Source organism: Narcine bancroftii, chromosome 2 (genome assembly GCF_036971445.1).
Source record: "Narcine bancroftii isolate sNarBan1 chromosome 2, sNarBan1.hap1, whole genome shotgun sequence".
NCBI lineage: Eukaryota > Metazoa > Chordata > Chondrichthyes > Torpediniformes > Narcinidae > Narcine > Narcine bancroftii.
The window spans coordinates 32,729,213-32,752,707 of NC_091470.1; the positions used below are offsets into that span (position 1 = coordinate 32,729,213).

At 41.8% G+C, this 23,495-nt stretch overlaps 1 protein-coding gene across 5 annotated transcripts in view; it reads left to right on the top strand.

The window, feature by feature from the left end:
• The first annotated feature begins 25 nt into the window (after positions 1-25).
• btbd7 (BTB (POZ) domain containing 7) overlaps positions 26-23,495 on the top strand; it is a 44,951-nt gene continuing 21,481 nt past the window's right edge. The window contains exons 1-5 of one of the 5 annotated variants that reach the window (XM_069916209.1): positions 38-364; positions 14,148-14,259; positions 14,548-14,675; positions 16,204-16,399; positions 16,955-18,037. In XM_069916209.1, coding sequence (XP_069772310.1) covers positions 16,318-16,399; positions 16,955-18,037 — 1,165 coding nt within the window. In that variant the 5' untranslated portion in view covers positions 38-364; positions 14,148-14,259; positions 14,548-14,675; positions 16,204-16,317. Of the gene's footprint in view, positions 365-14,147; positions 14,260-14,547; positions 14,676-16,203; positions 16,400-16,954; positions 18,038-22,725; positions 22,815-23,495 lie in introns of all 5 variants that reach the window. The other 4 variants (XR_011351109.1, XM_069916210.1, XM_069916211.1 and 1 more) reach the window with 4 other exon arrangements.

Consider the following 23,495-nt stretch of genomic DNA (forward strand, 5'->3'; position numbering starts at 1 on the left):
GTTTGTAGCGTGAATCTCAGAGATGACGCCGTCGACATAAAGGATGGCGACGACGCCCGCGCTCCGCGCGCACACGCACGGGCTTCTTCGAGCCCCGCCCCCTTCCAACAACCGAGTCTCTGATTGGCCGCAGGATGCGAGAGCGCCGTCCAATGGGGCGGCGGTTTGGGCGGCGGCGCTGTGCGGGGCGGAGAGGAGACGGTTCGGGTCGGTTTGGCATGAGTTAGTTGGAATTAATCGAGTAAAAAGGAGAAGATGGAGTGCCGGATTGGGGCTGGGCTGAAGGCAACTGCACGGATCGGGAGCTGAGGGAGGGTCGAAGGTGGTCGCATTCAGCCCGTCGAAACTTGAGTGGAAGGAAGCGGTGAGTGTCGTCGTACCCCCCCCCCCCTCCCCTACCACCACCACCACCACCACCACCCCAGGCTTGGCCGGCGGGTGCGGAGAAAGTTTCGGGTGGAAGCCCGGACTGGACATGGAGCTTGGGGCCCACTCTGCCCCCTCCCCTGAGGCTGCTGCAGGCATCCCGAGGCGCCGTTTGGGCGCCCCTGAATTGTCTGGAGCCCGGCAAAGGAAGGGAGCGCTTCGCCTTCCCACGCCTCCTCTTGGAACTGGTGGTGCCGTCTGCCACTCACGACGCTTCCTCGGGTGCAGCCACAATTTATGTAAGGGTTCAAGCAAAAAAGGAGGAGGGAAAAAAAGCATCGACAGCGATACGAGCACGAAAAATGCAGACAGATCTATCTCAACAACACCCAATGCTTCCGATAGCTGTTTATCTTGTTTCAGTATCAGATTCTGTTGCATGCAAGGCAGCCTGCAATGCAAGTGTGTCATCGCAGATCATTTGCATTTTCACTGGGTGAATTATGTCTGTATGGGCGTTCTTTTAAAACCCCATCAGATATCCTCCACTCAACAACTCCCATCGCTCCCCACCCTCAACCTTCTCGTTCAAGGAGATAGTTTTGTTGTCGGCCTTGTATAATGCAGAATATACTGTATATACTTTGCTGTCAATGCTGGAACACAAGACAGAGAATATAGATAAATCATAATGATTTTGTAATCGCTTTTTGACATTAAAAGCAATGGTAATGATAGGGGTATGTTTACTGCTTGGATTCTTGGAATTTATTCATGTTTGGGCTATAAACCAAAGTTGTACAGGTGCAAAGCTTACTAATGTTATTTCCTTTGATGTGCTTTAAGCCCGTTAAAATAACACAGTGTTTCAAAGTGACTAGCTGATGATTGAAATATTTTAACTGTAATAGCTTTAAGGTGGATCCTTGTTCCATTGGCGCTAGTATAACTTTAAAAGAAAAAGTTGATTTTTAGAAAATCTTATACATGTTTGCATCTTTGAATTTGTAGGAAGTGTTAACATCTCATAAGAGAAGCCATGAAATCATTAAACTTTCAAGATAAATAATTTGTATTTTATCATACAAAAATTACGTGCAGTATTTTACATTGTATTAAACTCTCAGTTGGCCATTTTAAAATTAATCTGAGCAGGGCCCTATCAGTTAAGGTTTAGTCCATCGACCTATGTGCACGCAACCTGGACAGGTACCAAGGTGAGACCCTTCTGAGTGGAACTAGGCCAAGTCCTAGAAAAAAAATATGGGTAAAGAATTCCCACAGGACACAGAGTTGTTCCTGTTGGTAAACATCATGGACATCAGACTTGCAGTGAATCTGTCCAAATTTCAAATCCAATTTGTAATGGTCACATTGGCAGTCTCCAGGAAGTGCATAGCAGTTACCTGCAAATCTGACTCCTGCCTGAGCATTACTCACTGGAACACAGAAATGCAAAACTGTATTCCCTGGAGAAAATTACTTACAACTTAAGAAAGAAGTACAATGTTTTTTTTTAAAATTTGGCAACCATACTTAAATTCCATAGGAGCATGATCATAATGTGGATAATCGCGCCTTGACGCCCTACCTTCCCTGTCTATCCTCAATCAATAAGGTGGGGGGGGGGGAGGTTCCATCCCATTCCAATCAGGAAAAGTCAAGAGAAGAAAACAGCCTGAACACTAGCCGCCATTGTCATGACAAACCCATAAAACTATGATATATGTCTTGTACCTTTGTTGTGAATGTCTTGAATGTTGTGTGTAATTGTGGTTAGTTAAGTTAAATGTTGAGGGTAGGGAGGAAGGGGGGGGCAAAAAGAGATTGAACTCTGTAGAAAACTTTGAATACAGTTTACAATTATCAGTTTTATGCAATGCTGATACTATTAACATTGACATTGATAAATGTTGACAACTGTTTTAAGTTTGGAAAATTATAAATAAAATATTTAAAAGAAGGTTTAGCCTATCTTTCCTTGCCATCTGAATCAGTAAACCTTGTTATCAGGAGGGAGTTGGAACAAACTGATTAGTAATACAAGTCTTGGAAGATTGCCCTAACTTCATCTTTTACTCTCCATCACACTTGCAATCCCACCTCGCAACCTACGACTGACCATGTGTAGAATGTGTCATGCATTTGTCAGTATGTTTTGAATTAGATTACTCATGAACATCTTGTCAGTGTAATTTTTTATTCTTTCCTCAACAGATGCCTTTATGAAATTACTGAGACAAAAAGTGGTCATTTGGTTCATCACACAGATGGTAGTTCTTTGAAATAACTATTAAATTAATTCCATTCTATTTTCTTCTGACCAATCACAATTTTAAAGTATTTATCCAGTTTCTATTCTGAAAACCTATAATTTAATGTGCTGTCACCCATCCTTTAAGGTAGTGAATTTTAGATTGTAACTACCTATCTTGTACAGTAGCCATTCTCAACCTTTATTTGGCTATGGCCCCACCTAGGACTCTGCTCAAGGTTTAGGAGCCTCCTTCCCTGTGAAGTAGTCAAATTTTGGTTCTTCTGTACTTCTCTCCTACTGATTACATTAAAAACCTTTGTTACGTGAGGTGAAAAGAAATCAAAGCTTTTAAATTACATTTTTTAATTTGGACATACAGCATGGTAACAGTCCTTTTCGAGCCTTTGCTGCCCCATTTACACCAAATTAATCTACACCCCTGGTATGTTTCGAATGGTGGGAGGAAACTGGACCCACTGGGGAAAACCCATGCAGACATGGGGAGAATGTACCAACTCCTTACAGACAGTGAGTGCATGATTCGAACCCTGGCCCTAATTGCTGGTGCTGTAAAGGTATTGCATAAACTGCTATGCCAACAGCCCCATTTACAATGTGCCCTCGTCCCCAGGGGAGCCATCTGGCTTTCACTGAGAATGGATAGTAAATAGTATTTTCTCCTGACTATGGAGCTGTTTCTTTAGACCATTTAAGACCAAAAGACATGGAAGAAGAAATAGGCTATTCAGCCCAACGAGTCTTCCATGCCATTCAATCATGATCTGATCCATTTTTCCACTCAGCCCTACTGCCCGGCCTTCTCACCATAACTTTTGATGCTCTGGCTAATTAAGAACCTATCAATCGCTGCCTTAAATATGCCCACTAACTTGGCTTCCACAACTGTCTGCGGCAACAAATTCCCCAGATTCACCACCCTCTGGTTAAAGAAATTCTTCTGCATCTCGGTTCTAAGTGGGATATCCTTCCTTTCTGAAGTTGCCTCTTGTCTGAGAATCTCCCACCATGGAAAACAACCTTCCAACTTCTACTCTGTCTGTTCCTTACAACATTTAAAATGTTTTCTATGAGATGCCTAGTCATTCCCCTAAATTTCCAATGAGTACAGGCCAAGTGCCCTCAGAGGTTCCTCATATAATAACCCTTTCATTCCCAGAATTCTTCTTGTGAACCTCCTCTGGACCTTCTCCAAGGTCAGCACGTCCTTTCTTAATTGAGGAGCCCAAAACTGCTCACAGGACTCCAAGTGAGGTCTCATCAGGGCCTCAACATCACTTCCTTGCGCTTGTATTCTATTCTTGTATTTGCCTTCTTCACCACTGACTCAAACTACAACTTTACCTTAAAGGTACAAGGACTCCCAACTCCTTCGGCATCTGGGGATTTTCAATTCTCTCCCCATTTAGAAAATAGTCTCTCCGTTTATTTCTTTCACCAAAGTGCTTCACCGGACACTTTCTGACAGGTGTTTCTTTTGCCACCTGTTCTCCTAATCTGTGTAAGTCCTTCTGCAGCCTCACTGTTTGCTCACACTACCTCCTCCACCTCCCTTCAAATCATCTGCAAACTTGGCTACAAAACCAGTCATTCAATAATCTAAATCAATGGTTCCCGACCTTTTTCTTTCCACTCACATCCCACTTTAAGTATTCCCTATATCATCGGTGCTCTGTGATGAGAAAGGAATGGCTTAATGTGGGATGTGAGTGGGAAGGGAAGGTGGAGAATCACTGCTCTAGACCCATTTGTAACTGAAATATTTTACTTGAGAAAAATGGTCATTGTCCCATTTCCTTTGGAGTTATGAAACCGCGTACATAACAAGTCAATGAGGTACGATTACGACAGCAGTTTTCAACCTTTTTCTTTCCACCTACATCCCACCTTAAGAAATCCCTTACTAATCACAGAGCACCAATGGCATAAGGAATACTTAGTGGTATGTGAGTGGAAATAAAAAGATTGGGAACCATTGATCTAAATTATTAATGTCCAACATTAAAAAAAACCAGCCCCACATTGACCCCTGTGGAACACCACTGGCTGCCAACCAGAATATGATGCCTGCGTTCTGACTCTCTGCTTTCTGCCAGTCAGCCAATGTTCTACCCATACTGGTATATTTCCTGTTACACCATGAGCTCTTACCTTGTTAAGCTCTTATCTTGTGTGTGTGGCACCTTGTTAAAGGCCTGAAAATCCAAATGCACAACATTCACTGCATCTCCTTTAACTAGCCTGCTTGTCACTTCTTTAAAGAATTCCACAAGGTTTGTCAAGCAATAGTACTTCCAAGTATTCTAAATCCTTTGCACACTTCTCTCAACTTTTCTGGATATATTTTCCACATTTACCCCCCCTCAAAATATTGCATGACCTTAAATCTTTTTAATTGGTAAACTGGCAAGCTTCTTGTTCCCAAATTTTAGACTCTAAATTGTAAAAGTGTTCTTGCTTTTAGTGTTATCTATTTAACATAAACAGTGTAATGACCATAAACCGCAGAGCTGCCAGCGCAATAAATCAGTGTTGAATTCACTCCCATAGTGTGTGTCTCTTCTTTGAGTGTCACCTCTCCAGTAGTAGCAGCTGCTACAGTGGTGACCCCTGGCTGGTCTAACAGGCATTGTGGACCTGAAGAATATGCAACCTGCCTGCATTCAACGCGGTCTCGTTGAAGCTGCCCAGCTTCTGGACATCACAGCCACGGATATGGTTCCAGCAAGCTGATGCGCAGTTCGCTGTACGGAACATCACAGCTGACGACACCAGCTTCTACTATGTGGTCAGCACCCTCAAGCAGGACACGGCAGCACGCATTACCGACTTCCTCCGGAACAGGGGAAGTATCAGTCCACCAAGGAGCTACTAACCCAAGCTTTTGGGCTTTCACGGCATGAGCACGCTGCCTGTCTGCTACACATGGATGGTTTGGGGCTCAGGGCCCCATCTGCCCTCATGAGTGATATGCTCGTCTTGAATAATGGCCCTTGTGCTCTATTCGAGCTAATTTTCTTGGAGAGGTTACCCGAGGATATCAGGTACTCATAGCCGAAGGGGACTTCATGGACCCCAGAAAGGTAGCTGCCAGAGCCGACCTGCTCTGGGTGGCAAAAAGGGACGTCTACATTTTGTTAGAACACATAGCCTCTTCTTGTCAATATCAGCCTACCGCTCGACAGACAAACCAGCAAATCTTCCTCCAAGCCTGCAAACCCGGTGAGCTATATTGTTTCTACCATCAGCGATGGGGTGCTGTGACCCGCCGATGCAGGCCGTCGTTAGTGGCTGGCCTACACAATAGCCTTCTCCATGTCAGGGATATATCAGGCTGATGCTTCCTGGTTGACACTGGGGCTGAGGTCAGCGTCATCCCTCCTCTACCTCCGATGCACACCACCGGAAGGGAGAGTGCGGGCTATGGGCTGCCAATTACTCTTCAATATGGACTTGCAGCACCTGTACTATCTCCCTCCATTTCAGCAGCCATCGCTTCACTTGCCGATTTGCTTTCACTTGCGGAAAGTCTGTCGTCGGGGCAGCCTTCCTGAGGGCCACTCCTTCCCAGTCGGTGTTGAGGGCTGCCAGCTAGTACACGCAAAGACCTTTCAGACCCTTGCACAGGAAGGCACCAAACTGACTGCTCCCCACCTACACTCGGTGGCAATTCCAAGCAATGATTTCGCCAAGATTCTAGCCAAAGTCCCCTCCATCGCGATTCCGCACTTTAACTCCACTGAGCCTGAACACGGGGTAAGACATCACATCCTCATTAAAGGCCACCCACTTCACACCAGAGCATGTCGGTTCCCGCCAGATAAACTCGACCTTGCCAAGGAGGAGTTTTTTTTTAATTGCCCGCTGCTCCAGCAGTCCCTGGGCCTCCCCCCTCCACGTGGTCCCTAAGGCATTGGGGGTTGGAGACCATGTGGGAACTATCGCTGGCTAAATGAAGCCACCACGCAGGATAGGTACCCCAGTCTCCCATATTCAGGACTTTTCCACAAACCTGTAGGGGCTATCGTCAAATCCCGTTCACCCTGAGGATATCGCAAAAACTGTCATTATTACACCATTTGGGCTGTTCGAATTTCCCAGAATGCCCTTCGGCCTAAAAAGTGCTGCACTGACCATTCAAAGGCTTATGGATGCTGTGGGCAGAGATTTGAAGTTTGTGTTCATCTACTTCGATGATTTTCAGATTGCAAATCGTGACCGTGCTGAACACGCCGCTCACATCAGACAGTTGTGCCACAGGTTGAGTGAGTTTGGCCTGACAATTAATCGAGCAAAATGCCAGTTTGGCAAAGACTCAATTGACTTTTTAGGACACAGGATTGACTGCCACAGGGCTAAACCACTACCTGACAAGGTAGAGGCCATTCGAACATTCCCCAACCCTGCAACAGTAAAGGGAATACAAGAGTTCACAGGCATGGGGAATTTTTACCGCAGATTACTGCCATGGGTGGCCCGCACCAGGAAACCTTTATTCTCCCTTATGACTGATACAAAGAAGACAACTTCGTGGAACCAAGAGGCATCCGATGCATTCCAGGCAAAAAAAGATGCCCTGGCTAATGCTACCCTCCTGATACACCCTAAAGTTGTTGTCCTCACCGCTCTCACAGTGGACGCTTCTGACACAGCAGTAGGGAGAGTCTGAACAGTGGGTGAGTAGACACTGGCAACTCCTTGCATTTTCAGTAGACATTTGTGGGCACCTGAACTGAAATATAGTGCTTTTGATAGAGAACACCTGGCATTGTACCTGGCAATCAGACAGTTTAGATTCTTCCTTAAGGGCTGGAAGTTCAAAGTTTTTACAGATCAGCTTTCACTGAGGCTTCTGACCCATGGTCAGTGAGGCCACAGAGGCACATTTCATATATTTCAAAATTTTCTACTAACATTCAGCAAATTGCAGGAAAATCCAATGTGTCACGTCCCACATTACAGGCGGTACACACCTCAGCATCTAGCATTGACTATAAGGCTCTGCCGATTACTGACCTCCAGTTGGAGAATGTACAGCTTGGCCCTGGGGAGCAGACCATCCTGTGCGCCATGACTACGGGTAAGCCTCATCCCATCATTCCCACTGTCTGGAGGAGGCACATTTTCGAGCCGATACACAACCTGGCACACACCGCTATCAAAATGACCATCAAAATGGTTGCTAATTGATTCATCTGGCGTGGCTTCTGCAAAGAGGTCAGCCAATGGGCCAAGAATTGTACACAGTACCAGACCTCGAAAATCTATACCCACACTAAACCCCCCCCCACAGTCATTTCAACTGCCACGACGCCGTTTCAGCCATGTCCACGTAGATCTGGTGGGCCCCCCACCAGTATCCAGAGGCACATGCTATTTACTAACCCTAGTAAACAGGTCAACCAGATGGCCAGAATCCATCCCTTTGCCAGTGACCTCTATGGAAACATGCGCCAGGACCCTCTTGAACGACTGGGTGGCTAGGTTTGGGGTTCCAGAGCATATAACCTTGGACAGGGGCTCCCAATGTATCTTTGGCCTCAGGTCTAATCTCGCTAACACCCTGGGTAGTCAGCTCCACTATACCACAGCTTACTACCTTCAGGCCAATGGTTTGGTGGAGCGATTCCATCGACACCTTAAAGTAGCTCTCATAGCCAGACTTAATGGCCCTATCTGGGTGGATGAGCTCCTGTGGATTCTCCTGGGGATCCAGCGCGTTCCTAAAGAGGACCCAGAGGTTTCTGCAGCCGAAATGTTGTAGGGACATCATTAGTGATTTTGGGGGAATTCCTGGGTGCCAAAGACGGGAGCGATTTCCCTGCAGCCGCCTTGTCCCGTCTGTGGGACTGCCTGGGCACACTTGCCCTGACACAGCCAAAGCAGCATGGCTCACAGACTGCATTCATACCTAAAGAACTTGAGGTTGTAAATATGCACTTGTCAGATGCGGGGCACGCAGATCCCCACTACATAGACCTTATGAAGGTCCATTCAAAGTTATGCGACACAACAGGTCAACGAGTCTTTTGGATATTGGGGAAAGAAATGAGACGTTCACCCTGGACTGACTCAAGCTGGCGTTCCTTGACTCCGACAACCCGATTCATGACCCACCCCACGCTGAAGGGGCAGACCTCAAGGCCAAGTGCTGATTCTTGTGGGGGGGAGGAGTTGTGTAGCGGGTCACTGAACACGCCATGCCCAAAGCGGCGACCCGATACCGGAGCCCGCGGCTTACACAGCCGGCCGAGATGGGCTATGGACTTCAAAGTCAGCACTCGACTCAGCAGCCTGCTGCTGCAGCGCCACATTCCGATGGACTGGCCAGTGGCAGCCAATCAGTTGGAGCTAGGGAAACAAACACAGCTGGGGATGAGAGGGGCTCACTGATTGGCTGCTCCCCAGGTAGCACTAAATAACTAATCCCAGCAAGCGGACTGTAATGCCACCAGTTGGTTGGCATGATGACGCCGGAGATGGGCTTCTGAGCCCTATATAAGCAGAGCTGCCAACACAGTAAATCAATGTTGAATTCACTCCCATAATGTGGGTCTCTGAGCGTAACCTCTCCAGCAGTAGCAACTGCTACAACCAAATGTATAGACGAGATAGCAATAGAATTTGATGCTCTCATTATTATTGTTGGAAAGTTTCTGCGACAATGGAACAAGCACCAGTTAAAGACAAAGCATAGGGGTGGCAGTGCACTGGGCTTGGATATTGCATGGACTTTGGAAGTGATGGTACCTTGATTGCAACAGGTTTGCTTCAGGAATGTGAAATTACCTGCTTGATAAACAACACTGGAAATCATTTTCCTACAGTTTAGTTTCTCATGTGCCTTGAAATGTAGCCTGAAGCAGTTAAGCCTAAACTATCAAATTCGAGTATTATGTATTATAGATGCTATCCTACCTCTTTTGATAGCCTGTCAGTCCTCCTCTCCAAAATTTGATAGCCTGACAGTCCTCCTCTCCAAAAATTTGATAGCCTGTCAGTCCTCCTCTCCAAAAGTAGTACTGGTTAAACTTGGTAACTCGGCATATTTTCTACTATTCGATTCCAGATTTTAAAGAATTTTAATCCTCGTCCTTTCTCCCAGTTTACCTGCTTGAGTGGTGTACTTTGGACAAAGTGATACTTAACAGATAAAGTTATCATTTTATGTGTCTGCTGCTTTGGCAAATGGGGGAATTGTCATTTCTCTTCATTTTTCTTTCGATTCTATCTGATATAAATGTTTGTGATTTAATTTCCCTCCCAATTTGATCCAACTTTTTACCAGTAAATAGTCACGAGTTTTGTAGAGTTCCTTGTACTAAACAGAAAGGCCTTAATAGTTAAGTCCCAACTTATTGAAGTTGTAAGATGTATGGAAGTAACCAGCTCTTCTCATTGTTCTTTCTAGACTCAGTTATGAAAGTGTACTTGTATCTTTTTTTAAAAAAACTCACTTTATACTATATTCCCTTAGAATTGCAAATATGGCCATTAAGAAGCTTGATTTATGATGACATTCTTGGATCTGTTTTTACATGATGTTTTAGATGCCTTTACAACAGGTTTCCTCTTTAAAAAGATACACATGCATGTTTGTGTGATGCCTATAATTCCCAAAATTTTATTTTATTTTCTTCATACCACCAATTTTAAATTAACGTTTTATGGAAATGGAAATTTCATATTTTCAGTCTGTGCATGTCTAGTTCAAGCTGTGGATTTTGATTAAATCTCTTCTTCCAGTCAGTCTTTGCAATCTTTGTGAAACCATTGATAGCAATTGCTTTTTTGAAACTTCATTATTTTGTGGTTTAGTTGGAGGATTAAAATATTGTGCTTTGTCAGTACATAATATTGTAAATAGAATGTATAGTATTAAAGCAGTGAGATTCTTTTGGAGTGGTTTTCCACTGTTTTGTGGAATAAAGGAAGGGATGCAATAATTTTGCTTTATTTCTTCATCTATCCCAAATGATTTTTAGGTATCCTTTATCATTGCTGTAAAGATATAGCCTTCAGCGGTGTTTTGTGTTCTTGTGAAGGAAACTCAGAGTAGAGATAGAATTCTGAATCTCATTTTGTCTCTCCACTAATATACATTCTGATATTTGGCATGTAATGAAATAAGAGAGTTCTTCCCTCCTATTTCCATTCTACCCCAGTCTTCCCCCTTTCCCCTGTAAATGGTACATCACAGACATTGTGCTAAAGTCCCAAAGCTTAAAAGCACAATTCTTATGAAAATTGCTTGTACCTAATAAGGTTATTCAATCCTATGCAACAAATGTTAAATATTTTACCAAGTTTTACTTTTGTATTTTTGTACGGAGCTGTTTCTTATTTATCACTTTATAAAGGGATAAAAGTGTCCATCTGATTCCATTTGTGTGAATCAGTTTCATAAACCATTTGGAGAAAGCTCTGATATTTACATGTGTTTAGCATAAATGCAGATGTGTGTGGCGTTGCACTTTGCGATGACTAACCAAGATAGGACATACAGTAAGTAGTGGGGCACTGAAGAGTGGGGTAGAACAGAGGGATCTGGGAATACTGATACATGATTTTCTGAAGGTGTTGTCACAGTAGATAAGGTTGTAAAGATAACTTTTGGTATGTTGGTCTTCGTAAATCAAACTATTGAGTGTATGAGTTGTTATGTTACAGTGAAGTTGTACAAGGCATTGGTGAGGCCAAAGTTTTGCAAATGGTGAGTATTGTGTGCACTGTTGGTCACCCAACTAAAGGAAAGATATCAGTAAGATGGAATGCAGAGAAGGTTATAAGAATGTTACTGGGACTTGAGGTGTCAAGTTGCAGGAAAAGATTAAACGAGTTAGGACTTTATTCCCTGTTGTGTCGGAGAATGAGGGTAGAATTGATAGGGGTGCAGAGTTATGAGTGGTATAGATAGATAAAATGCAAGCAAGCTTTTTTTCATTGAGATAAAGGCGAGACTAGAAGACATGGGCTATGGGTGAAAGATGAAATGTTTAAAGGAATCACTAGAGGGGATTTCTTCACACAGAGTGGTGTGAAATTGTGAAGCGAGGTGGTGAATGCGAACTTAATTTCAACATTGAAGAGAAATATGGAGATGGATATGGATGGGAGGAGCAAAGAGAGCTATTGCCCAGATGCAGGTCACAAGTTTGGCAAGCCCTATTTCTATGCTGTAGTGTTCTGTGAAGATGTTTTCCAAGTCATGTGAATGGTTCAGCATCAATTTTTTTTTTACCCCCTCTTGGTGTGCATGGTTTCAAATGAAATTTTGTGTCCAACTTTGTCATGTGGCATATTTTTGAAGTACCACAGAAATCAAGTTGGATAAATAATTAATCAATATATTGGCTGTGGTTCTTGAAAGATGAACATTTGACAGGACATGATAGGAAGAGCTCAATAAACTGCATGGGATATTGGAATTGTGAGTAGGAGGGAGTTTACTCAAAAGAAAGATAATGAGATGGAAGTTAAACCATTCTGGGGATGAGGGGTTATCCCTATGAGGAGAGATTAAGTATCGGGCACTATATTTGCTGGGATTCCGAAGAATGAGAGGGGATCTTGTGGAAACACACAAAATTATTTCAAGGATACATAAAATGGAGGCAGTAAAGTTGGTTCCACTGGTAGGTGAGACCAGAAATTTGGGACACGGCTTCAAGGCTCATGAGAGTAGATTTGGGACTGGGATGAGGAGAAACTGTTTTTCCCAGATAGAACTGAATCTGGAATTCTTTGTCCAGTAAAAAGTAGAAGCTGTCTCTTTAAACATATTTCTGAGACAGGTTTTTTTTTGCATAGTGGGGGGGGATTAAGGGTGAAGGGAAAAGGCAAGTTGGTGGTGTTTTGAGTCCATGGTCAGATCAGCTATGATGGCAAAGCAGGGTGGGCAAGCTAGATGACCTGCTCCTGTTTCTAATGTTATTCTGTTTGTATTTCCAGTGGTGAGATGAAGGATTAATTGCTTCCGTTATTGTTGATTCAATTCATAATTGTGGCTGAATAAACTTGACCATCATGTTTTTTTTTTCTACGTAATCTCACTACAAAGATTTGAAAAAATTTCAGATTTGCAATCATAATAATTGACGTGCTTTTGACCATACAAATCTTTTGGTTCACTGGGTGAAGACAAAAGACATCAGCAAAATGGCAAGATGATTGATTTTTGGAGTGCACAAAATCTGGCCCAGTCCCTTTGCAACTGTTTATCGACTGTGCTGAATTGCTTGTAAATTTTGCAGTTGAAGAATTTAGAACTTAGTGTGGTACAATACAAGAATAGGCTCTTCAGTCCGCGTGCATGTACCAGACAGGATGTCAAAATCAAACTACAATTCTGCTAATTGCACTTGATACATATTCTTCCATTTGCTTCATATTCATGTGTCTATCTAGAAGCCTCTTAAATGCTACAATTGTATCTGCTTTTCACCTCTGGCTGCCTATTCCAGGCACCTTCCATTATCTGTGTAAAAAAAAAAAAAAAAAAAAAAAAAAAAAAAATATTTGTCCAACGCATCTCTCTCTCAATTTAAATGCGTGTCCTCTCCCTTGTACGCTAGGAAAAGATTCTGACTGTCCACCCACAGCTTCCTACACTTCAAAGAAAACGATCCAAGCTTGTGCAACATCTCCCGACAATTTATACCCTCTAAACCAGACATGGTCCTGATAAATCTCTTCTGTACACTTTCCAAAGCCATCACATCCTTCCTACAATGGGGTGACTAGAATTGTACACTTTATTCCACATATGGCCTAACCAAAGTTTTCTATAGTTGCAATGTGACTTCCTTACTTTTAGACTCCATCCATACTCCATCCACTTGCATGGTCATTTTCAGAAGCTATGGACTTGGACCCTCAAATCCCTCTGCATTATCATTGCTTTTGAGTACTGCCATTAATTGTATACATTCACCTTAAATTTGACCTCCCAAAGCACACTGCACACTTGTCCGATTAAAGTCCATTTGCCATTTCTCTGCCCATATCTGCAACTGATTGATATCCCACTACATTGTCCATATCTCCACCAATCTGTGTACTTACTAGCCTACTCGCGTACTTTTATTTTGTATGTCATTTAAATATATTGCAAACAACAGAATCCAACACCGATTGCTGTGGAACATCAGTGGTCACAGGCCTCCAGCACAAATAACAGCCTTGTCCCACTATCCTGTCTTCTGACCCAGCCAATTTTGTATCACAATGGATCCCATACATCTGAACCTTCTGAATCAGCCTACCAAGAGGGAACATCAATGGCTTATTAAAGTCTATGTATACAACATCCATTGCTCTACCCTCAACCATCTTGGTCACTGATTTAAAAAAAACAAAATCAAATTGCGAAGATATGACCTTCCTTTCACAAAGCTGTGTTGACTGTCCCTAATCTGACCATGATGCAATATGCATAAATCCTATCTCTAAATATTCTTTCCCTACCACTACAATTTCCTGAATAATCCCTCTCCCTTTCTTGAAGATGGGATTTAATGCAGACAAGGATGAGGTGTTGTATTTTGGAATGGCATACATCCCACCGGACCAGCGGCGGGTGCCCGGAGTACACGTGGAGAGCGAGGCTGGTCGGGCAGGTAGGGTGGAACCCCCCGCCAATCTTGGGAGTGGCGTGGGCTGGATCGGGATTAGCCGCGCTCACCTGCTCCTCCACCGCTGACCGGGATCCCAGCGCGGTCCTGAGCGCGGAGACTGCCCTGGAAAGGTCCTGGGACACCAGCACGGAAAGAAAAGGGGGTCCGGGAAAAACTCAGCAGGTCAAGGGGGGTCCGGGAGAAACTCAGCAGGTCAAGGGGGGTCCGGCAGAAACTCAGGGGGGGCCTGACCTCGCCAGGACCGTTGCCCACTCCCCCTCCCTGCCGCAGGCCGACCCACGACTCACGGTGACGGGGCCGCTGATCCGCCGAGATGCCGCCCTACAGCGAGAGCCGATGCCCCCGCACTGTCGTCCAACCCGATCGCCCGCAACCCGCCCTCCCGCACACAGGCCTGAGTAAGTATTATGAACTTTACTCTCAGGATAAAACGATCTTCCAATAGTTTCATGTCACAGTGATAAATATATTCCTGGTTAAAAATGGTCCTGCACCTGGATAAAAGCTCATTAGGCATAAAACTTGAAAAGTGTGTAAATCAAAGGATATCTGTACCAATGGAAAAAGGGCATAGCAAATAACCCTGCTAGAGTTCATGCCCACAATCAGTCACCCATTTGATTGTTTCAGGAATCATGTTATTCTCCCACATTCTCAATAGCCCTCAGATTTTACTATTCGACAGCACACTAGCAACATTTGACAAATCCTCTATAGAGAAATATTATTTATTGAATATTTTATTTCTCATTTGTTAATGCTTCTGGAAAGAGTTTATCCAAAACTATTATTAAACATTTATTTTAATAAGAAAAAGTTTAACATTACATATGTTGAAAGAAGAGAAAACATGCAGATGTTGTTGAAAATTTTCAATAAATATTTAGTTCGGCCCTCGACTTAGTCCAAGTTTTTAATTTTGGCCCTCCGTGAATTTGAGTTTGACGCCCCTGGTATACAATGTAAACAAACTGTGCACTACAGAAAGAACAAAAGAAAATCAATAATGTGCACAAGTACGAGTTTTTAAATGAGTCTCTGATTGACTTTGTCGTTGAGAAGTCTGATGGTGGAGGGGTAGCAGCTGTTCCTGAACCTGGTAGAACAAGTCTTGTGGCACCTATACCTCTTTCCTGATGGTAGCAGCGAGAACAAAGCATGTGCTGGGTGGTGTAGGTCTTTGATGATTGCTTCTTCTCTCCGACGACCACGTTCCCTGTAGAGATACTCAATAGTGGGGAGGGTTTTCCCTGTGATGTCCTGGGCTGGGCTGTAGCTACTACCTTTTGGAGGGCTTTACACTCAGGGGTATTGGTGTTTCCATACCGGACCAAGATAAGCCAGTCAGCACACTTTCCACCACACCTCTGTAGGAATTTGCTAGGATTTCTGATATACCAAACCTCCGCAAACTTCTGAGGAAGTAGAGGCGCTGATGTGCTTTCTTCATGATGCCATTGGTGTGATGGGTCCAGGAAAGATCCTCTGAGATAGTGACTCCCAAGAACCTAAATTTGTTCACCCTCTCCACCTCTGATCTCCCCAATGATCACTAGATTGAATACCTCTGACTTCTTTCCTTAAAGTCAACAACTAGCTCCTTAGTTTTGGTGACATTGAGTGTAAGGTTGTTGTTGGTGCACTATTCATCCAAGTTTTCTTTCTCCCTCCTGTTTGCTAACTAATCCTTGTCCTTTGTACAACCCACTATTGTGGTATCATCGGCAAATTTGTAAATGGTGTTATTGTCATTTTGAGTATACTGTATTCTTAGTGTTGCTCTCGTTTTTCATTGTATGCAGACTTCTTGATTGCCTACATTAGTTTCCTGGTTTACCTTGCATTTACAAAATAAAGAAATATTGCTCTTAATTTGTATTTCTTTGTTTCATTATCTCCTGTTACTTTTATTTTGAATGTTTTCAGAAATGGCTGAACAAACCACAGAGAGGGCAGCTCTAAAGGTGATGACCAACATACGATTCTGGAATTTGTAGCGGATGAATTGACTGCCAGGATGTTGCATTGTTTGACCTGAAAATGGGTGTTAATGCATCTAACTACCCTCACTCTTTCTCTCAGAGGGTAGGAGGAAATTCGCAGGCTCAACAGACATTCATAGGTAAGTTGTGCTGTCTGGATCCAATTATGGTCCTGAAAATTTTATGGATAAGTTTAACATGTAACTTTCCATCTGACTTAGTGGTAGTGCTACGCTAACTGTGCTACGTTAACTGCGCCGCATAGTTTTAATACTGCAATATATATTTGTGATAAATTCATTCAAAAAACATTGATGTTAGATTTCAGGATGATCATTTAATTGAGGGAACGAAAGACATTTCTGTGATGATTTGACAAAGGGCATGTTCCAACGTCCATGTGTGTAAAGTACTTGCCAATAGTTGAATAGTTTGCTGATTAAAATATTATTTTCAAGCACCAAAGAAAATTCAATGACCTTGCAATAGGCTACTGATGAGCAGAGGTGAGATTAACAGTCATTTCAACTGCAACAAACTATGTGATGAAATTGACTACCCAAAAAAAAAGGAACAAGTTCGTCTCCTTTGATATTTTTAGTAGATTTCAAAGTAACTGATTTATTAATTTAAAAGAAGAAAAATTTGGCACCTGGCACCTAAGCACGACATGTATTTTTGGTTTCATTGCACAGGAACATCCTCCTACTTGCATCAAGGATATGGATGTGAATCAAAATTATATAGCCTTGAACATAGCCATGAGAAACCACAAGACAAAAAGAAAAAGAGTTCTGGGCTTGCAACACTGAAAAGGAAATTTATAAAAAGGCGCAAATCTAATCGCTCTGCTGATCATGCGAAGCAGATGCGGGAGCTGCTCTCTGGGTGGGATGTAAGAGATGTAAATGCATTAGTGGAAGAATATGAAGGCACTGCAGCTTTAAAGGAACTTTCATTGCAAGGTAATCTGGCACGACCAGATGCACGGACCTTGCAAAGAGACCTAGCAGATCTTTACGAATACAAGTATTGCACTGATGTTGATTTAATGTTCCAAGATGCTTGTTTTCCAGTCCATCGTGCCATTCTGACTGCTCGATGTCCCTTTTTTAAGAGGCTGCTTTCATCATCACCTGAATATGGAGCTGAGATTATGATGGACATTAACACAGCTGGAATAGATTTGCCTATGTTTTCAGCACTATTGCAGTACCTGTACACCGGAGAGTTGGGAATAGAGGACTCGAGATTCCAAAATGTTGACATCCTGGTACAGCTCACAGAAGAATTCGGAACCCCGAATTCACTGGATGTGGATTTGCGAGAACTTTTTGATAGCATGTGCTATTATGATGCTATTCTTGGCTTTTCATCCGATTCAGAATTAGTGGAAGCATTTGGAAGAACTTCAGGTTGTTTGGAGGAGGATCTCTGTGGGCATAAGGCTGTTCTCTCTGCACGTTCCCCATTTTTCAGAAATCTTCTCCAAAGACGCATAAGGACTGGCGAAGAAATAATAGACCGAACTCTTCAAACGCCAACTAGAATCATACTTGACGAGTCTATCATTCCAAAGAAATATGCAAAAGTAATTTTACATTGTATGTATACTGATCTTGTGGATTTGTCTCTTGTACTACATTGCAATCCATCTGTGGGGAGCCTAAGTGAAGTCCAAGCAATGGTTGCAGGAAAAGGAAACATGTCAAGAGCTGAAGAAGCAATGGAACTTTACCACATAGCTCTTTTTCTGGAATTCAACATGCTTGCTCAAGGTGGGTTTGCATGTGCATTTTATTCTCCACTTTTTGGAGATAAATAAGCCTGATTGCAACAAAAAGACAAAGTAAATATGTAAACAAATAGGGAGCAGGCCACATCCATGGAGAGAAATTGTCGATCAATCTTTCAGCTCAGGACTCTCAAGATTAAATTGGAAAGGGTAGATGGAAAGCATAAATAGAGGAGTGTCTGGGGAGGGGCCAAGAATTAATAAATGAAGGTGGGAGAGGTAGAGAGACAAATAGGAGAAGAGACATATAGCTACCTTGGAGAAAAATAACATACTGCTCCTCAAAGTTTATGTTTAGCGTCACCCTCATAATGGGTGAGACTCAGGGCAGAGATATCTGTGTGCGAATGGCGAAGGGAATTAAAATGGTAGGTAACTGGGAATTCTAAGTTGCTGGTCGTCTATGAAGCGCTCACCCAATCTACATTTGGTCTCACTGATGTAGAAGAGGCCACATCGAGCACACCGAATGCAATAGATTAATGTTGGACAATGTACATGTAAAGTTCCTCCTATCTGGAAGCTTTGTTTATAGCCCTGGATGGAATTGAAGGTGAGATCCAGAGAGAGGTTGTACACTTTCTGCAGTTGTAGCTGTAAGTGCCAGTGGGGAGTAAAGAGGCAACCATAGAGTCACTGAGAGAATGATCCTTATGATAAACAGAAAGGGGTGAGAAAAGGAAAATGTGACTGGTGGTTGATGTTGCTGTAAGTGCCAAAGGATGATATGGAGATTGGTGGGGTGAAAAGTGAGAATCAAGGGGACTCTCTGGAGGGAAATAGGGTGAAAGCAGAAGTGTGTGAAATGGAGGAGGTGAGCGTAATGGAGGAGATACATTGGGGAAGCCAAGTTTCGCAAAGAAAGGGAATTTTCGATTAATTGGAGTGGAAGGCCTCATCCTGGGAACTAAAGTGAAAGAGGAACTGGGAGAAAGGTAGACGAGGTGGGAATAGATGTAGTATGGATAGTTATATTCTGTGTATTTGTAGTCGGTGATTGAGGATAATACATATCCTGAGATGAATTCAGAGAGGCCTAGACAAGTGAGGGAGGTTCCAGAAACAGTCCAAGTAAATTTTCAAGTTCTGCATGGGTACCAATTCGGTTGTCAATGTAGCAGAGAAAGAATAGGGGAGTGGTACCGAAAAGGATTGGAACTGGGTATTTTCTATAGCAGGCCTCACTTGGGCCATACTTGTACCGATGACTACATCCTGGATTTGGAGAAATTGAGAAAAACTCAAAGAAGTTGCTACGGGCAAGAACGAGCTCCACCAAGCAGAGGAAAATGTTGGTGGGAGGGTTCTGCATTTAAAAAAAGACATTTCTAATGGGGTATGTATTTTTTATAAAGATCAAACATCCGTGATAAAGATGAGGCAATGGGTGCTGAGGATTTAGAAGTAAACGCTGTGTTAGGCTTTGCCATAAAAATCAAAAGTTCAATTTTGGTGCATCTGTTAATTTTTATTCCATAATTTTGAACTTTTTTTAAAGAATATCAGATTCATTTATAAACTAGATAAAATAGGTTATTAAAATATTTTCATTAGGCAAGCAATTTTTTGCTGTTTTCTCATCTAAAATGGTAAAAATCTGAGTTGTAAATTGCATTAAGCTCAGTTATAGTACTTTAAAACTGCAGGAATATATTTTGAAGTTTAGATATTTGTTTTTGAAGGGAGACACATAATTTTCTTGTGGAGAATCTTTTTTTTAAATATGGATGAACAGACAATTCTGCATTGCTTTCCTATTTCAAGAGTTGGAGGGGAGGAGGAGATTCTCCAAAATTGTTCAGTTTTCTGTAAAGATCAGCTTGTCACCTTCAAATAATTAGAAAGATTTGCATTGCATTCAAAAGTCCCATCTCTTTTTTGGAATTCTACTTTGTGAGCTGTCCTGGAATTCTGGGAACATCAGTTTAACAAACAAGTAAATTGCTTCTGAACCACTAGTTAACCTGAAACCTGTTCTTCCTATTGCAGTTAAGAGAACGATTTCCACTGCTGTGTCCATTGATAATAAAACGTTCAGCAATTCATGTTATCACTTGGGCAATGTAAGCCCTCTTATTGGAGTCTCTCTTGTACAAAGCTGAAAGCAATAGTGGGGAAAGGAGTAACAGTTGCAGCTTGTTCTGTGGACCCAAATGGAATATTTAATCACTTTGTAGATACTTGAAGAATTTAAGAATAGTATTACATAGAACATTACAGCATAGTACAGGCCCTTCAGCCCTCAATGTTATGCTGACCTATTTAGTCCCACCAAAAAAAAGTAACCCTCTATTTTTCTTTTGTCCATGTACCTGTCTGAGTTCCAACCTCCACCACCATCCCTGGCAAGGCATTCCAGGCACCCACAACTCTTTGTGCATGAAATTACCCCTGATGTCTCCCTAAACTTTCCTCCTTTCACTTTGAACAGATTAGATTTAAAGAGAAGTCTAATAATATTATGAAGAATAAATGTAGGCTTGAGGTTTGGGCAAACTTAAGAAATCAACAAAATAAAACTCTCAAAAGTAGGTTTACTGGAACTTTGCAAGGAATTTAAAAGTAGCTATTAGAGATTCTAAGATTTTCAAAAGAGTGACAAAGTAAATGCTGGTTCATTGATTGTCTTGATTTAGAGGTGGGGGAGGTGAAGGAAGAGAGGGAATTAGTAATGTGGAAAAAGAAAAAGGCATTTTGCGACTTTTTTTTAACCGAAGTGTTCCAAAATAGTAGGAAAAAAAGTGGCAAAGGGAAGAGGAATATAAAATAATAATGATGACTGGAGAAAAACAGGGAAATTTTCATCAGCTTACTTCAGGCACTTGCAGATAGTCCATTAATATCGGAGTAGTATCGAGGCTTAGCTTTGTTTTATGAAAGGGAAAATATATTTGATAATTTGTAAGAATTAATTGAGGGTGTAACTCACAAGCAGGATAGGAAGGATCCAGTTGATAAAGTATAATTTGTATTTCAAAAAGGTATTCAGTAATGTCCTATACAAAAAGTTAATACCTGGCATAAAGACCTGGTTTGGCCTGTTGTCTGGAGTTCAGAATTATGAGAGATTATCTTACTAAAGGACCAGATGCAAAGAGTAATTGATGCAGCAAATGCTCCGACTGAAAGGAATTGAAACCAGATGCATGAATAACCTTTTTGAAGTGTTTCTGATTCTTTTCTCTTTTTTTTGGTCATATTTTCAAAATGTTTCAAAACTTGGATCCAATTTGGTTGAATAGAGTACAGTTGATTACAATGAAATGCCAAATCTATTTTAGTAACACACATTTGCCAATTTTGGGCATTAAAGTAGAGTGACACAAAAAGCTAACATCAATTTCTTCTTCTCCATCCTTTTTGGAGCCAACTAACATGCCATATTCTTTGCTTCTCTTTGGTCTTCCCTGCATTGTTTTTTTACCAGATTGTTCTTTAGTGCTTTGTCTAAACTCTTTTGTCCACCTCACAAACTTGATTGATTACTTTAGTAAAGTTATTTTACTGCTTGTTACTATGTTATTTCTTTGAATGCTACTGCTATTTCATTTGGCAACCCAAGGATGACATTTGAAGTGTGAAGTATCCTTTTATTAAATCTAGCCGAGTTTCACAGTGATAGACGGTGGATAATCCATTGGGTATCAAAGGTTACGAGGATAAAGTAGGGTAAAGGGGCTGAGTGGGAGAATGGATCAGCTCATGATGGAATGGAATAGCGGAGCGGACTCCATGGGCCAAATGGCCTACTTCTGCTCCTATATCATTTTGGTGGCTTAGGTTCTACCTTTAACTTGTCATAAACAATGTTTGATTTGCTGAATTCAATTTACTCTGAACATATCACATACAGAGTACGTCTGGATTGTGGAACTAAATTGATCAGTGTTTAAAGATCTGTGAATAATATTAAGTGCCATGTAGGGCCTTTTTGGAGTATTGTATTTGATCCTGAGCCACACATTTAAATGATGGCAAGGCCTTGGAAAAGGTGTAAAATAAGTTGGAAAAGAATGTTTGATGAAAAGTCAGAACTAAAGGTGAGGGGAGATTGATGCAGTGTTTGGTATCACTGTGGTATGTCTCTTTTTGGTAGCAGATGATTGAGGTCGTCTGACGATGGAGACTTTTTTTTGTCTCTCTCACAATCGGGAATGTACAGCTTGAAAGGGGATGGAAGCAGATTCAACAGTCATTTTCAGAAGTGATTTAAAGATGGAAATGCATGTGCATAGTTGCATGGAAAAGCAGAAGAGAGGGACTAATTAAATAGCTGTTCCAAAACCCAAATGGTCACTTGTGTATTAGTTCTGAGTAATTTTTTTAATAATATTTTTTGTGTCATGTCCTTGGATGGCTAAGAGTTTTTAATTTTTTTAATTAAGTTTAAACAAACATTTCCATAAGATATATCTCAGATACATACAGTATTAATCTCATATTCTTATCTGCTGCAACTTTCCTCCTAATATTTATCTGAGGTATACACTTATAAAGAGAAGAAGAAAGACAGAATAAGAAAAAGAAGAAAACGATATACAAGTAGGGGTGATCTTTTTCTTTTACATCATAATCATTGATTTGTAAGAATAAGATCAAGCCTATGAAGTATTATGTAGTTAAACTATTTTTCCCAGCATGAATCAAATTGTTCCAATTTATAATTAACAGATGCTGTTATCTTCTCCATTTTATAAATGTCCATTATAATTTCCTTCCATGCGTTTAAAGTTGGGCTCTCCTGTGATAACCATTTCCTGGTAAGAGTCTTTTTATTAGCCACTGGCAGTATATTCATTAAATATTTATCTCTTTTCAACCATTCTTGAGGTGTACACCCAAAATATATGTTCTTACATTCTAAGGGTGTTTCGCATTTAAAAATGTCTTGTAGGCCATTGTGTATCCCATTCCAATAATCTTTGATAACAGGGCAGTCCCAAAAAATATGGTATTAGTTTGCATTTTGATTTCCACAATTTCTCCAGCAAACAGGGAGGTTATTATCATAATGGGATATCTGAGAGGGTGTAATAAAATATCTTCTCAGGTTTTTCCCATTTCTCCCTCCATTTCTGTGAACGGACACATTTTGATTGGTACCTCCATATTATTTTCTATTCTTCCTCAAATATAGTTATCCCTCCTTACTCTTCTCAAGGATAGGGATGTTGAATCTTCTTAAAAACATCAAGTTTGATAAGTTCCCGGGGCTGGACGCAAAATACCCCAGGCTGCTGTGGGAAGTGAGGGAAGAGCTAGTTGGGGCAGTAGCTATGATCTTTGGCTGCAGGGGAGGTGCTGGAGGATTGGAGAATGCCAAATGTACTCTCTTTGTTTAAAAAAAGGTAATAGGGAGAATCCTGGGAATTATAGACTGGTGAGTCTTACATCAGTGGTGAACAAACTAATTGAGAGGATTCTTAAGGATAGGATTTGAG